Genomic DNA, 15,499 nt, shown 5'->3' on the forward strand with positions numbered 1-15,499 from the left:
TACCTCGACCAGCCGGTTGGAGTCACCCGCACAATTACAAGGAGGAGAAAACAGCCAATCTCACCACAAGGTCCATCAGTAGTAGTTTGTTGGAGTTTGACCAGGTGACAGAGAACTGGGATGTTCAGCTTTCCATGTTTCAAAGCACTCTTAACCCCCCTGTTTTCCTCAGGTTAAATTTGATCCATTTTCAAAAGGTTTCTACATCAGAAATTTGGGTTTCTTTCAACTAAATAAAAAAAAAAATAACATGGATGGTTCTATACAACGGTCTTCCCAAGTAAAAATAACTTTTTTTTCGGTGTTATATTCAATTTTCTAACATTTGGAAAAAAATTGATAAAAGATCGCTGAAAAAAGTGACAAAAATTAGAAAACAAAACCGTAAAACAAAGTGCGGAAAAATAATCAACAAAAACATCAGAGAAAGTGACAAAAACGTCGGCAAAAATCTCGGGGAAAGTAACAGAAAGGTTGCAAAAAGTGTAAAAAAAAGACCAAAGCATAAAAAAAAAAAAAAAAAAGTAAAATTTCAAATTTTAACCCAGAAAAAGAAAAGGTTTTATGATCGACAGGAAGACAACACAAGGGTTAATCGCTCCTGGCCTTTAATCTCAATTTTAAGCCAACGTAGATGAGAAGTCTTTATCTCATCAACGTTGGCTAAACGTTAAAATGAGATTGAAAGCTAATTTTTGACTCTGAGATCAATCAACCAATCAAAAGCTTCCGCACACCTTCTGATGGACCTTGTGGTGAAATAGTTGAAGGTCTTTTAGCAAACGTCACACTACCAGGAATGGAACTCGTGGGTCTTCATGGTGGAAGATGGAAACATGCTAAAGATTTAGTATGTTAGCCTCCAATAGTTGCATGTTAACATGCTAGCTGTAGCTAGCATGCTAGCATCCAATAGTAGCATGTTAACATGCTAGCTGTAGCTAGCTGACGTACAGCTGAGCTGAGTTTGACGAGCTGAGTCAGACATATCCTAAAATGGCCACCACACAGAGGATACAGTTTTTTATTTTAGGGCAGGGAGATTATTATCTTAAACGTTTTAGCCTAATTCATATATAAAAAAAAGAACGACAAAGTGTTTTTTTCCATTGTTTTTCCCTCGAACGATGTTTCCGGCCGCGTAATGAACACGATTCTATCATTTAATTTAAAGATTGAATTGCATCGAGCTTCTCATAAGATATTTTTGGACAATGAGATCAGAATGCAAAAAAAAATTAAAAAAAATCTGTGAAAATAAATTCACCGTATTTCATTACAAACTATCTTTGAAGAGATAATTGGCAGCAACCTGAAAAGCAGCGTTTTCTTCTCTGGTTGAAGGGTTTCAAGCCCCGGGAACCACTTGGGTTGGGCATCGTTTGGATTTGAAACCCTCCACCTAAACGATTCCACTGGTAGGAACCGGTTCTCGATGCCCAAGCCTAGTAACCCCACCCTGTACTTCACACGTTAAACTGGAAGTCAGCAAAAACGTGATCGTCAGCCGGTGTTAAGATACTTTCAGAAACACTTAAAACATAAAGAAGACCAAAAAAAATTATTATTCCAAAGTATAGACTATCCCAGATGCAGTCTGACTCAGATATCTGTAAACAGACTCGATAAAGTGTAGTTTGTTAGAAAAGGCTGTTGCTGTATTTCGTTCACTTTCCACACAGCAGTAACCAGTTTGGCATTGAACCGCAGTTTTCATGATAAAGAGAAAGTAACGACAAACCTGTTAAGTTCACCGTGGCAACGAGACATACTCGGCACGTACTCCGTAACAGATTAAAGCTGCGCTAATCATTATCTTCATATACAAACTGATCAAATTACATTCATCAAGTGGGGACAAACATGGACCCAATGGGATGTCTGCTGGGGGTGTAAATAATCAGCTCAAGAGCAGAGCCCGAACCATAAATCGGCGGATGATATTATTGGCCGATATTAGGCATTTCCCGATCTATCGGTATCGGCATTTATAATGACCGAAAAATTATATATCTACATATATTTATATTCATTCATCAGAAACATTTTTATCTAAAAATTAAAATAAAAACGGACGGTCAGCCATGTTGTGAGTGTTGGTGTTGCAGTGTTTGTCCACCAGAGGGCGCTCTACAACGTCCCTGTTGGCAACACTGATTATTATTTTTTGTTATTGTGTTTTTTTAAAGGACTTTTAAGTTTCATATCTTCAGTTGGTATTTTTATACATTTTATTTATCAGAACTTTAATGCATTTTGATGTTCCTCTGTTCTGTTGAGACAATAAAACAAATTATTATCATATAATTTTAGTGAGAACTCATAATTAACTACAAATAACTAATGATAGGGGAAATCCGTTTATGTTTTGAAACGTGTTTCTGGATCCGGAATACGGGATATTGGTATCGGCCTTAAAAAAAATCCTTTATCGGTCGGGCTCTACCCAAGATGCCTTTAAGTAACAAGGAATTGATGCAGCTTTAACTATAACCATCAACTGCATATAGTTAAAAATGTCGGATCAGAAATCTCAGTCTCATCAGTCATGATTCCAGAGGAACACGTAGGTGTAGGGTGACCCTTCAGTGCCAGTTCGTTGTAGTCCAGGACATGTAAATGCATAGTGAATCTAATCAGCAGTGTTCATATTGCTCTTTAACCCCCTGTCCCCAAATATACTTCACCCTAGTCCCTCCACCATCTGACGGACAACTCGTCCATATTAGCGCCCTCCCCCGCCCTTTCTCTTATGAAGCAGTGAGACAAAGAGACATTTCCAATCGGTCGCATTGGCAGTTTCATGTTGTACCTGTGGAGGTTTGACGGGCCAGGCTGCTGTTTGACAGCTCATGTTTACGCCATCGTCTCTGGTTGATGGACGGTGCAGCCAAGCAGGGCTAAAAAGGAGTCCTAATAACTTTTTTTTTTCTCAAATCTCCTCTTCCTCATCCTCTTCCTTTCCTCCACCCGTCTGTTCCACCCTCTCGCTCTCTCATTCTGGCACAGTTCTTGGTGGAGTTTGTGCAAAAGGCGCCGGGATTCTTCTCCTCCGCCCGATGCTACATGATGATTCGCGGCTCGGGGACCGACTCGTTGATGGATTTGTGAGGCAGCACGTTGGCACCGTTCAGGTAAAGCTCGTCGTTCACGATCACATCCTCGCCCAACACCGTAACGTTCTCCATACGAACCTGGCGACGCAGATGAACAGAGGGCATCACCACACCTAACAACAATCAAAACAATCTACAAATACAATATGAGACGAGAGAGAGAGAGAGAGAAAAGCAATACATGGGCAGATGAAAACATAAATATAAAAAAAACATCAAAGACAAATCTTCTGTCTTTAGTCGGAAGGAAGGGTCTGATTATAGAAATGTTCCTTAGTGGAATCACTCAAATTGGGGATCAACATTTTGTTAGAAAATCAAACAATAACCCCAAGACTATTTATACTGGGTCGAACAGGTTGACACGCAGAATATATGAGAAAAAACTGTATCTGGGCAGAAAAAAATCCTTTCAATGTTGTAGTTAAGTTGTGGACATTTTTGATAGATCTAGTGCTTCATTACACTGAGTCAGTTTTGAATCGGGTCTAACTTTGTGGAGACTGAACAAACTTAATGCTGCGTTAACCAGCAACTTTGGGGGGGGAACAAGCAAATTAACTGTATAGAGAAACCTGCAAGCAACAACTATATCTTCTGATAGCGTCGCCTTATCTCTTGCTCCACCTCGCTCCAAATTTGCTCCGGCACCCTCAGACCATGAGCTCAAAGCATGCCTGAGCTTGAGCCAGAATTCATCTGCGTATTGTTCACCCACATGAATTTCTTTAAAAAACATTAGCTGTCGCAGCGAGCTCGACAATGGAGTTCACAAAGTACTTTGGAAAAGAAGCTGAGAAGTCCTACAGGTGTACTACGGCATCACGCCAGACTAGGGTTTAAGATCAAATAAAAATATTAATTTGGCGGGGCGGTGAGTGATTTGAGGAGGGATGCGGAGCAATGTTGAACAAAAACAAAATAAATAAAAACACATTTTAAAGCGCTGCGGGAACATTTCCATTTCCAGCATTAGAGGGAGCAGCGTTATATTGACGACCTGTTGAAAACTATTTAACCTTCATGTTGTCCTCGGGTCAAATTGACCCGTTGTCCTACATCAATGTTCTTTTTAATTCCCCAAAATAACATGTATGATTCCACCCAACGCTCTTTGGTAAGTACAAATCTCTACTTTCATTAATTTTGGGGTGTCATATTCAATTTTATAGCATTTGAAGAAAAAAAATGGAAGTGTTTTTGAAATAGTATTAATTTAAAGTTGACATATTCCAGTCTGTGATTATCCATCAACATCCATTCCTTTAATTTTAGTCTAAATAATTCCTAATTTCGGCTTTTCTAACTCAAACATTAGGTATAATTTCCTATAAATGAGGTTTATTGACCATAAATTCAAAAAAATAACTGTAAAACTAAAGTTAATAAGTCAGTGTTACGTAGTGTGGAAAATGTTTTTAAAAAAAAAGTAACAAACATTGAAGAAAAAAAGCATCAAATGTGTACAAAAACATAAGGAAAAAGTAAAAAAAACTTCAACAGAAAACGCCTACAAAAGTGTTAATTTTCACTTTAAGACTTTTAATTGATTTTGATATTTTAGACCTTTTTTAGACTTCTATGACCCGTGGAAGGCCTGAGTGACGCATCACCACGTCAGTCAGCAGGCGGGTTGGGATCTTCGCTGTGAACAGGTCGTCCGGTCCACTACTCACCCACTGGCCCACAGAGGAGCTCCACCCCACGATGCAGCTCTCCAGCCAGGAGTGCGATCGGACCCGGGCCCCCTTCAGCACCGTGCAGCGTTTGATCCGCACCCCGTCCTCCACCACCACGCCGGCGCCGATGGTGACGTTCGGCCCGATGGTGCAGTTCTGGCCGATCTGCGCCGTCGGGTCCTGCGGAGGGAAGCGAGGAGGACGCGGATTAGAGTTCAGCACGGTTATTCTCGTTGACGCGGAGAACCAACGAGCTGGACTCACCACCAGGACGTTGCCTAGGAAACCTGGCCCCGTGAGTAGCCTCTCGGGAGCGTGTTGTCGTACCGACTGAAGGTACATGCACATCCCTGTCAGGAAGTCTTTAGGCTGACCGATGTCCATCCAGAAACCTACAGGCCGACGACAGCAGACAGACAGGCAGACAGACAGTAACACAGGCAGTAACCGAAAGAGAGACAGACAGAGACAACCAGACAGACAGACAAACAGTAACACAGAGAGACAGACAGACAGAGACAACCAGACAGACAGACAAACAGTAACACAGAGAGGGAGACAGACAGAGACAGGCAGACAGGCAGACAGACAGGCAGACAGACAGTAACACAGGCAGTAACAGAAAGAGAGAGACAAAGACAACCAGACAGACAGACAAACAGTAACACAGAGAGGGAGACAGACAGAGACAGGCAGACAGACAGTAACACAGGCAGTAACAGAAAGAGAGAGACAAAGACAACCAGACAGACAGACAAACAGTAACACAGAGAGGGAGACAGACAGAGACAGGCAGACAGACAGTAACACAGGCAGTAACAGAAAGAGAGACAGACAAAGACAAACAGACAGACAGACAAACAGTAACACAGAGAGAGAGAGACAGACAGAGACAGGCAGACAGACAGTAACACAGAGAGAGAGAGAGAGAGAGAGAGAGAGAGAGAGGGAGACAGGAAAACAGACAGGCACAAAGACAGACAGACAGGCAGGCAGACAGTAACACACAAAAAAAGAGACAGACAGACAGAGCAGTGAAGTTACCATGGAAACAGGGACACAAAGGTTTCCTTATGATCTGTAGGTGGGTGCAGGTGAGGTACTGAAGCAAAAGGTCACATGATCAGCAGAAAGTCCCCACCACTGACCCAGTCGTTAAAGGACCAGTGACTGGGACCGGTCCGCCTGCCAGGACTAGAGCATGGGGGGAGGTTTAACTACTCATCTAGGTATCTCACGGTTCCAGACTACGCTGATCGCTCCCAGAGACGGATGAGGATCTAGAGATGCACCGGTTCAAGATTCATTCCTTCTGCTGATTCTGATCTATACTTGTGGACAAAGACTACATGGAACCAGTCTTGATCCAGACATGGGGTTTCAGAGGTTTTGTTGGTACCGGTGCTTCTCTACAAACCATGCCTCTCCAGGACTACGTGAGTTTGGGTGGGAGGAAAACTCCAAACACTTACGTCTGGTAGAGGTGTGAGCTGTGAGACCACAATATATTCCATTAGCATGTTGCTTAGATAAATAAAAAAATATTTTGCTTATTTCCTTTTGTGCCAAAGTTAGATGAGGAGATTGATACCACTTTCATGTTTGTATGCTAAATATGAAGCAATCGCCAGCAACTGGGTGGCTTAGCTTAGCATAAAGACTGGAAACGGGGAATAATTTACAGGTAAACACCCATGAATAAAAAGAAATGGGTGAATTGCAGATTTGTGTTGTAGTACTGCAGTAGTAATAGTTACCCTGTAGCTCCATGGTGTACAGCTGTCCCTCCTCCGCCATGACAGGAAATATCTCTTTCTCTATGGACGTTGGTCTCAGCTGCGCACCACACACACACACACACACACACACACACACACACACACACACACACACACACACACACACACACACACACCACACACACACACACACACACACACACACACACACACACCACACACACACACACACACACACACACACACACACACACACACAATTACAACGCATCAATATGTAGAAATATTTATAGTAGTGAGTGTGAGTGACTGTGATGTGGTGTTGTGGTGTGTGGGGTGTGTTGTGTGTGTGTGTGTGTGTGTGTGTGTGTGTGTGTGTGTGTGTGTGTGAGACCTGGATCCTGCTGAGCATGCTGGGATTGAAGATGTATATGCCGGCGTTGATCTTGTTGGAGACGAAGACCTGCGGTTTTTCGACGAAGCGATGTATCCTGCCGCTGTCCGCCTCAAACACCACCACGCCGTACTTCGAGGGCTCCTCCACCCGCGTTACCTAGACACACACAACACACACACACACACACACTTTTAAGTTTAAGTCTGAATAAAACTATCCACCACTGTCTTTGATTTCCAGCAATTGTCCACTGATGGACGTATATTAAAAATGTCCTCGTTTCCCATCTTTCGTCCAAAGTCTGACTGGACAATCTGTTGTAGTCTTCACTCAGCATCTGGACAGATTTACTCTTAAAAAGACACGTTTTACAGTCTCCGTCTGTCTCACCACGATGGTGCCCTCCCTGCCGTGGTTGTGGTGGAACTGCAGCAGATCTTTGAACGGAAAATCACAGATGACGTCCGAGTTGAGGACGAAGAAGGGCTCGTTGTCGGTGTTCAGCAGCTCTCGAGCCAACGCCAGGGGGCCCGCTGCACACAAAACACAAACGTGTTAATTCTCATTTTCATTCATTAGAATAAACTTTCAGTCATAGTCCTAATGGATTTTACTCTACCATACAATGCAACCACACAGCCTGGAAACCTAGCTTGTACTCGCAGACACAGGCCTAAAGTGGGACAAGTCCCATCTTCAGGTCAGAAACGCCGCTGGCCAATAGTATGTGGACATCCCTGTGTGTACTTTGGCTTTGGCCTGGGCCCTGTAGTCCCCATGAAGGGAAATCTTAAAGCTACAGCATACTACTGTATTTCAAGCAATAGTGAACCTGCGACTGTCAGGGATTGGTCAGATAAATAACGTGAAGAAGAGCTATTAATCAGACACTTAAAGGACTGGTTTGGATATTTTGATGTGCGGTTGTAGGAGCTACTTCTCCATAGACAGAGTATTAGCTAGAGGAGGTGGCGGTCAGCACGACCCCACTGTGGAGAAGCATTTTTCACCCCTATCTTGAATGACAGTTACATATTTCTTTCAAGACTCACTATTTTAATTACTGGACACAATAAAAAATTTACTTTGTTGTGGTGCATGGACTGTTTCCTGTCTGTAGTGAAAAGAAACTCACCAGTTCCCAGAGGCTCCTTCTCATGAGACAGAGAGATACGAATCCCAAGCTGAAGAGACACAGAGAAACATTCAGAAACGTTCTGTAATATTAAAATACAAACCGGCCTGCTACGCTCTGCAGTGCCCTGCTACACACTACTACGCCCTACTATGCCCTGCTACGTCCTGCTACGCCATGAACTACTACAACTACCATTGTCTTTATTGAGACTATTATTGCCACTGTTCATCACACCCCCAACCGGGACCATCAGACACCGCCTACCAGGAGCCTGGGTGTGTCCAAGGTTTCTCCCTAAAAGAGTTTTTCTTAAATGCTTGCTGCGGGGAGAATTACTGTAATTGTTGGGTTTTTGTAAATTATAGAGTGTGGTCTAGAGCTACTCTATCTGTAAAGTGTCTTGAGATAACTCATAAATTTAATTTAATTGAAAATGTGCATAAACAATTCAACCAGCCAGGGTGTCAGAGTTCAAAATCCAAGTTACAAGTAATAGTAGATGACACACAACTACTGAGAGAGTGCTGTAACAGGCACCCTGACCCTGACGATGTACAGATAGGACGAAGCAGCAGGAGAAACACGGCCCACACCGGAAAGAGAGGTTGCTGAATTTTTCAAATGTCGTGTTGTTTGATGCTTTCAGAGACAACTTATTCCAGCCACATCTCTTGTGATGTGTTGCAGACAGAGGTCAAATCTCAGAGAATAAATAAAACCTACCCATGATACCACATGATTTTTATGAATAGACCCTTCCGGAAAAAGTTAACTCTGGTGCTGTGAACTACTATTTAACCATTCAGTGGCTGAATCTCTCGTCTCTCAGGAGGGATCTCTGAGGAGCTATGAGCGAGGATACACAAGAGCAGCTTTCCAGGAAGCCGTGCTGCGGTAAAAGCCGTTGCTAACTCACTTGACGCTTCAGAGAAAAAGGACTCTCTCATCCCTCTAAAAACACATTTTCCTCCTTTCCTCTCTCCTCGCATGATTTCCTCTCGTCTTAGTTCGTCCCACCGAGGGAGCACGGACGAGACGCGGATGAAGTGAGATTCAGCTAGTGTGTTGTGAGCGCTGATGTGCGTCGCCGCTGTGTGTGTGTGTGTGTGTGTGTGTGTGTGAGATGGTTTGTTGTACGTACTCTCTCCTCCTGGACTCTCATCTCTCTCTCCAGCAGCTCCGACATGTAGCTCACCGCCAGAATCACATGGTCCACGCCGGCCTGTAAGAGACAGAGAACGATGGTAACATGAAAATAAAATCCAATACAAGCTCCTCTGTCATCAATCCCTGAACAGGGATATCCAATTGGTTGAATATCTCAAAACAAAAAAATCCAAAAGAAATACTAATTTTAACAAAATACAGAGTCAGTGACCATGAGGGGAATTGAGACAGGTCGACATTTTAAAGTGTGGAGACCAAAGAGGAGCAAGTCTGTACACACTGCCCCCAGGATATTAAAACAGATTTACATGTCCGATGTACAGTTGTGGTCAAAAGTGTACATACACTTGTAGAAAATCACAATGTTATGGCTGTCTTGAGTCTTCAATAAGTTCTACAACTCTTATTTTTCTGTGATAGAGTGATCGGAACACATACATGTTTGTCACAAAAAACAGTCATAAAGTTTGGTTCTTTCATAAATTTATTATGGGTCTGCTGAAAATGTCACCAAATCTGCTGGGTCAAAAATATACATACAGCAACAAAATATGTCAATTTTGGTGATGTAGCGAGTTGTGTCAATCAAATTAGCTTCATGTCATGGCCTCTTCACTTATTCTAAGTGATTCTGATTGACTACAGCTGTTGACTTCTCATGAGCCCATTTAAATAGGCTCATTTGACCCAGTGATTAGACTCAGCTACAAAGCTACAATGGGAAAGTCAAAGGAACTCAGTGTGGATCTGAAAAAGCGAATTATTGACTTGAACAAGTCAGGGAAGTCACTTGGAGCCATTTCAAAGCAGCTACAGGTCCCAAGAGCAACTGTGCAGACACTTATACGCAAGTATAAAGTGCATGGAACAGTTGTGTCACTGCCACGATCAGGAAGAAAACGCAAGCTATCACATGCTGCCGAGAGGAGATTGGTCAGGATGGTCAAGAGTCAACCAAGAATCACCAAGAAGCAGGTCTGCAAGGATTTGGAAGCTGATGGAACACAGGTGTCAGTCTCCACAGTCAAGCGTGTTTTACATCGCCATGGACTGAGAGGCTGCCGTGCAAGAAAGAAGCCCTTGCTCCAGAAAAGGCACCTTAAGACTCGGCTGAAGTTTGCTGCTGATCACATGGACAAAGATAAAACCTTCTGGAGGAAAGTTCTCTGGTCAGACGAAACAAAAATTGAGCTGTTTGGCCACAGCACCCAGCAATATGTTTGGAGGAGAAAAGGTGAGGCCTTTAATCCCAGGAACACCATGCCTACTGTCAAGCATGGTGGTGGTAGTATTATGCTCTGGGGATGTTTTGCTGCCAGTGGAACTGGTTCTTTGCAGAAAGTAAATGGGATAATGAAGAAGGAGGATTACCTCCAAATTCTGCAGGAAAACTTAAAACCATCAGCCCGAAGGTTGGGTCTTGGGCGCAGTTGGGTGTTCCAACAAGACAATGACCCAAAACACACATCAAAAGTGGTAAAGGAATGGCTAAACCAGGCTAGAATTAAGGTTTTAGAATGGCCTTCCCAAAGTCCTGACTTAAACCCCATTGAGAACATGTGGACAGTGCTAAAGAAACAGGTTCATGCAAGAAAACCATCACATTTAGCTGAACTGCACCAATTCTGTCAAGAAGAGTGGTCAAACATTCGACCTGAAGCTTGCCAGGACCTTGTGGATGGCTACCAAAAGCGCCTAGTTGCCGTGAAAATGGCCAAGGGACATGTAACCAAATACTAATGTTGCTGTATGTATATTTTTGACCCAGCAGATTTGGTGACATTTTCAGCAGACCCATAATAAATTTATGAAAGAACCAAACTTTATGACTGTTTTTTGTGACAAACATGTATGTGTTCCGATCACTCTATCACAGAAAAATAAGAGTTGTAGAACTTATTGAAGACTCAAGACAGCCATAACATTGTGATTTTCTACAAGTGTATGTACACTTTTGACCACAACTGTACATGTCCCAAATATGAAGACTTAACAACCAAATATTTCCAAACTTTGACAAACATATACCAGGCTTCACTACCTACACTGAGGACACAAAGATTCCTTTTTTATTAGGAGAAGATAAAAGCACGGCAGGCTAGCAGCTAAATATCTCTTCTCCTGCCACAATACAAGGCTAAATAAATAGAGAATTGTATATATTATCATTTTTATTTTGCTATTCTTTTATTTATTTGTATTCTTTTTTTATATTGTTGTGTCAGCGTACCCTTTGAGGGACATGCACAGGGTTTGTTTAGTATCAACAATTATATCTTAGTTATCCTTTATCTTAGTTTACTTGTATTACAATATCAGATGGATTTACTGCTTGTTGTTGTTTGTTCTTATGCTTTGGCAACACGGATGGATTTTTTGCTAATAAAGCAACATGAAATTGAAAAATTTAACTTGAGAGAGACACACAGTGAGAGACAGTGAGAGAGAGAGACGCGCACGCGCACACACGCGCACGCGCACACGCACACACACACACACACACACACACACACATAGAGAGAGAGAGAGAGAGAGAGAGAGTAAGAGAGACACAGAAGGTGACCGACTACCTTCAATAAACTTAAAAAGAAACGTCAGCAGTAAAGTTCAAAGACAGACAGACAGACAGACACACAGACTCAGAGAGAGACAAGGTGACCGACAACCCCCCCCCGCCCCGTGTGTTGTGACTGGTTGGAGAGCATCTGTTCCTCCGTACCTTGACCAGTGCCTCCACCTGGTGCAGCAGGATGGGTTTGTTGCAGAACTCCACCAGCGGTTTGGGGACGCTCAGTGTGAGGGGTCGCAGCCGGGTCCCGTAACCCCCGACCAGGATCAAAGCCTTCATGCTTCTGCCGTTAGCAGCCGTTGCCAGGGTGACCGCAGCGAGCCGGAGCGGGGGAGAGGAGAGTCACAGTGCCTGGCGGAGCAGTGATAAGGTAACATCAAATATGACACGCTGCTTTCTGAGAAAGATTCGATTTGAAGTAACTTTCAAATCAAGGTTATTTGAATGAAACCCTCAGGCTGCCTGAAAGTGCCGGTGTGTTGAGCTTAGTACCTAGGTAAGGACTACTAGCCAGTCAGAAGCAGGGTATGAGGGCCCTGACAGTACCTAGGTAAGGACTACTAGCCAGTCAGGAGCAGAGTATGAGGGTCCTGACAGTACCTAGGTAAGGACTACTAGCCAGTCAGAAGCAGAGTATGAGGGTCCTGACAGTACCTAGGTAAGGACTACTAGCCAGTCAGAAGCAGAGTATGAGGGTCCTGACAGTACCTAGGTAAGGACTACTAGCCAGTCAGAAGCAGAGTATGAGGGCCCTGACAGTACCTAGGTAAGGACTACTAGCCAGTCAGAAGCAGAGTATGAGGGCCTGACAGTAGCTAGGTAAGGACTACTAGCCAGTCAGAAGCAGAGTATGAGGGCCCTGACAGTACCAATGTAAGGACTACTATCCAGTCAGAAGCAGAGTACGAGGGCCCTGACAGTACCTAGGTAAGGACTACTAGCCAGTCAGAAGCAGAGTATGAGGGCCTGACAGTACTAGGTAAGGACTCTAGCCAGTCAGAAGCAGAGTATGAGGGCCCTGGACAGTACAGGTAAGGACTACTAGCCAGTCAGAAGCAGAGTTGAGGGCCCTGACAGTACCTGGTAAGGGACTAATAGCCATCAGAAGCGAGTATGAGGCCCTGACAGTACCTAGGTAAGGACTAATAGCCAGTCAGAAGCAGGGTATGAGGCCCTGACAGTACCTAGGTAAGGACTACTAGTAGTAGGACATGGCAGGCACAGACTGGAGAGGTCACTACCCTCTGGGTGCTTCAACAGATCAGTATTTGCCCCTGGGATTCCCTTACAGGGTTATCAGTCCATGCAGGGGTGTAGTCTAATGTACTGTAGTGGGAGCCATATCTGTGGGGGGGGGGGGGGGTGTCCTTCCCCAGGGAAGTTTTGAGCATTTCCTGTATTCAGACACACTTTTATGCACCAATATCAAATACACAGTATAATGGAAACTATGTTGCTGCGTGTCATTTTTAACCCTCGTGTTGTCTTCCTGTCAAAATTGAAAATCAACATTTTTGTTGGTGCTTTTTATCAATTTTTTTTTAATGTTTCCCCTTTTTTCAACACTTTTGATGCTTTTTTTTCAATGTTTGTCACTTTTTTGATGTTTTCAACACTACGTAACACTAACTTATTAACTTTAGTTTTACAGTTATTTTTGGAATTGATGGTCAAAAAACCTCATTTATGGAAAATTATACCTAATGTTTGAGTTAGAAAAGCAGAAATTAGGATTATTTAGACTAAAATTAAAGGAACGGATGTCGATGGATAATCACAGACTGGAATATGTCAACTTTTACTCAATACGTTTTCAAAAACACTTCGATTTTTTTTGCAAATGCTGTAAAATTGAATAAGACGCCCCAAAATTAACAAAAGTAGAGATTTGTACTTGGCAAAGAGCGTTGTGTGGAATCAATCATGTTATTTTGGGGAATTAAAAAGATTGTTGATCATTGATATAGGACAACGGGTCAATTTGACCCGAGGACAACGTGAGGGTTAAACGGGTAAATGGAAATCCTGGAGCTTTCTTAGTGGGTATACCTGCGTATCACATAGACTACATCACTGACTACATCCATGCTTGTAAGACTATAAATGGAAAGTGTGTCCACGCGGGGACGTTAGGGGACATTAAAAACAGAAATGTTAATTCGCTAGGGAGCATGAATGTTATGTCTCACCACTTATTTATTCTCCAATCTGTGTCTGCGCTCATGCAGAGTTCAGAGTTCGCCTGAGAGAGGCGCACAGATCGGCACGTTGTAAAACCGGGTGAACCGGTCCTTCAGTGTATGATGACGTCTCTGGTCTTAGCAGGTCTGGGGATAAAGGACCAGTTCAACCACTTTGCCGAATCTTTTTTTTTTTTTTTTTGTAGAACTTCTTTATAACTTTGAGAAACACTTAAATATTTTTGGCACATACCTAAAATCTACATTAACGTTGGCCGTGTTAGCAACCCGGTGATCAGTGCTTTCTTTACCGTGTGAACGGGACAATTTATGAATGAACGCTCGCCTGCTGACGTATGAACTGAGTACACATCCAGAGGTAAATACTGACTAAGTAAATACACCTAATATTAAGATAAATAATTGTATTTCCCTTAAAAGATGCTACAGCAGTTGTAAATACATTCTTTATGTCAGGAACTAATGGACAACGGGTAGGCCTAAATCATCCAACATTATAATAACAAAAAGTCATAGTATGTCATAACAACAAAACCTATGATTTCATTTTCAAAATTCATTTAAGAACTGTCACTTATTCAGCTGTTTCTAGAAAAAAAAATCTCCTTGTGACTCCGCACGTAGGATTAGTCTGCAGCAGATTGTTTCACCTTCCTAAAATATTTCAAACTATATTTTTTACAAATTTAAATATAGAGTAATTCCAGTCACTAAATAACAGACTGTGTTCATGTGTTTTCTTACACGAATGAACTTGCAGTGAGTTTAGCTAACCCGTGTTAGCTCAGCCTTGCTAGCTCACTTGCTGATGACTTGATTTACATCTTTTGACGCCAAGACGCCGGTTTACTAAATATCATCTGGCTCTCGCTTCAGTCTGGGTGAAAGTGAACCAAAAAGGATGAAAACTCACAAGGATGTCGTTCACCAAAAGTCTCCAGGAGATTTGTGAATCACTGAAACTCTGGGAATGACACGTAAGATTGTTCATAGCCGAATCCCTTGTTTGGTTTCCTGTCGAGCCGACCGGAGTCAAGTCAGACGACGTGAAACACCAAACATCCGGTTTATGGTTTCAAAATAAAAGCACGATTTGGTCGTTTAAAGTGCTCATACTGTGCTTTGTGGCTTTTCCCCTTTTGTGATTTCCTTTATTGTGACATATATTTTTTGTGTGCATGTTACAGGTTTCCAAAGTTTAAAAAAAAAGCCCAAAGTCCACCCAAAGGGACTTACCATCTCCACCAGAAAACTTGAATGACCCCCCCCCCCCCCCCAACAAAGATGGAACAGAAGTGTGATGCCTCACTCTGCAGCTATAACAGAGTTCAACACACAGGGTGAAAAGAGGAGCTACAACTATATGTGAATATAATGTGAATATAATTATGTTCTAACATTGTTCTTTAAATATAACTAAGGAAAAAGTGAGGTGCTTTTATTTCTAAGGCCATTTCACCTGGTTTCCGATCTGGCTGGCTGATTCTGGGGAG

At 42.7% G+C, this 15,499-nt stretch overlaps 1 protein-coding gene across 2 annotated transcripts; it reads right to left on the bottom strand.

Moving 5' to 3' along the window:
* Window positions 1–150: 150 nt before the first annotated feature.
* gmppb (GDP-mannose pyrophosphorylase B) lies at window positions 151–15,037 on the bottom strand. 2 transcript variants are annotated; one of them, XM_032513758.1, is made up of 10 exons: window positions 14,920–15,037; window positions 11,956–12,156; window positions 9,211–9,291; window positions 8,067–8,115; window positions 7,322–7,464; window positions 6,929–7,087; window positions 6,553–6,631; window positions 5,060–5,187; window positions 4,793–4,975; window positions 151–3,194 (listed from the first exon to the last, which is right to left on the bottom strand). In XM_032513758.1, exons 2-10 carry the CDS (start codon window positions 12,082–12,084, stop codon window positions 3,063–3,065), a joined length of 1,083 nt encoding a protein of 360 aa, XP_032369649.1. In that variant the 5' UTR covers window positions 12,085–12,156; window positions 14,920–15,037; the 3' UTR covers window positions 151–3,062. The 2 variants fall into 2 exon arrangements, with proteins under 2 accessions (XP_032369649.1, XP_032369650.1); XM_032513759.1 differs by having other exon boundaries at window positions 11,956–12,127; window positions 14,920–15,032.
* Window positions 15,038–15,499: the final 462 nt, after the last annotated feature.

This window comes from Etheostoma spectabile, chromosome 4 (assembly GCF_008692095.1).
Source record: "Etheostoma spectabile isolate EspeVRDwgs_2016 chromosome 4, UIUC_Espe_1.0, whole genome shotgun sequence".
NCBI classification, from domain to species: Eukaryota; Metazoa; Chordata; class Actinopteri; order Perciformes; family Percidae; genus Etheostoma; species Etheostoma spectabile.

Bases quoted from the DNA above. Each gene is read 5' to 3' on its own strand.
- gmppb (XM_032513758.1), bottom strand. From the start codon at position 12,084: ATGAAGGCTTTGATCCTGGTCGGGGGTTACGGGACCCGGCTGCGACCC. The intron at 7,465-8,066 runs GTGAGTTTCTTT...TTTTGTGTGCAG, and splicing joins GAAGGAGCCTCTGGGAACTG to CGGGCCCCCTGGCGTTGGCT. The intron at 4,976-5,059 runs GTGAGTCCAGCT...TTCCCTCCGCAG, and splicing joins TCCTAGGCAACGTCCTGGTG to GACCCGACGGCGCAGATCGG.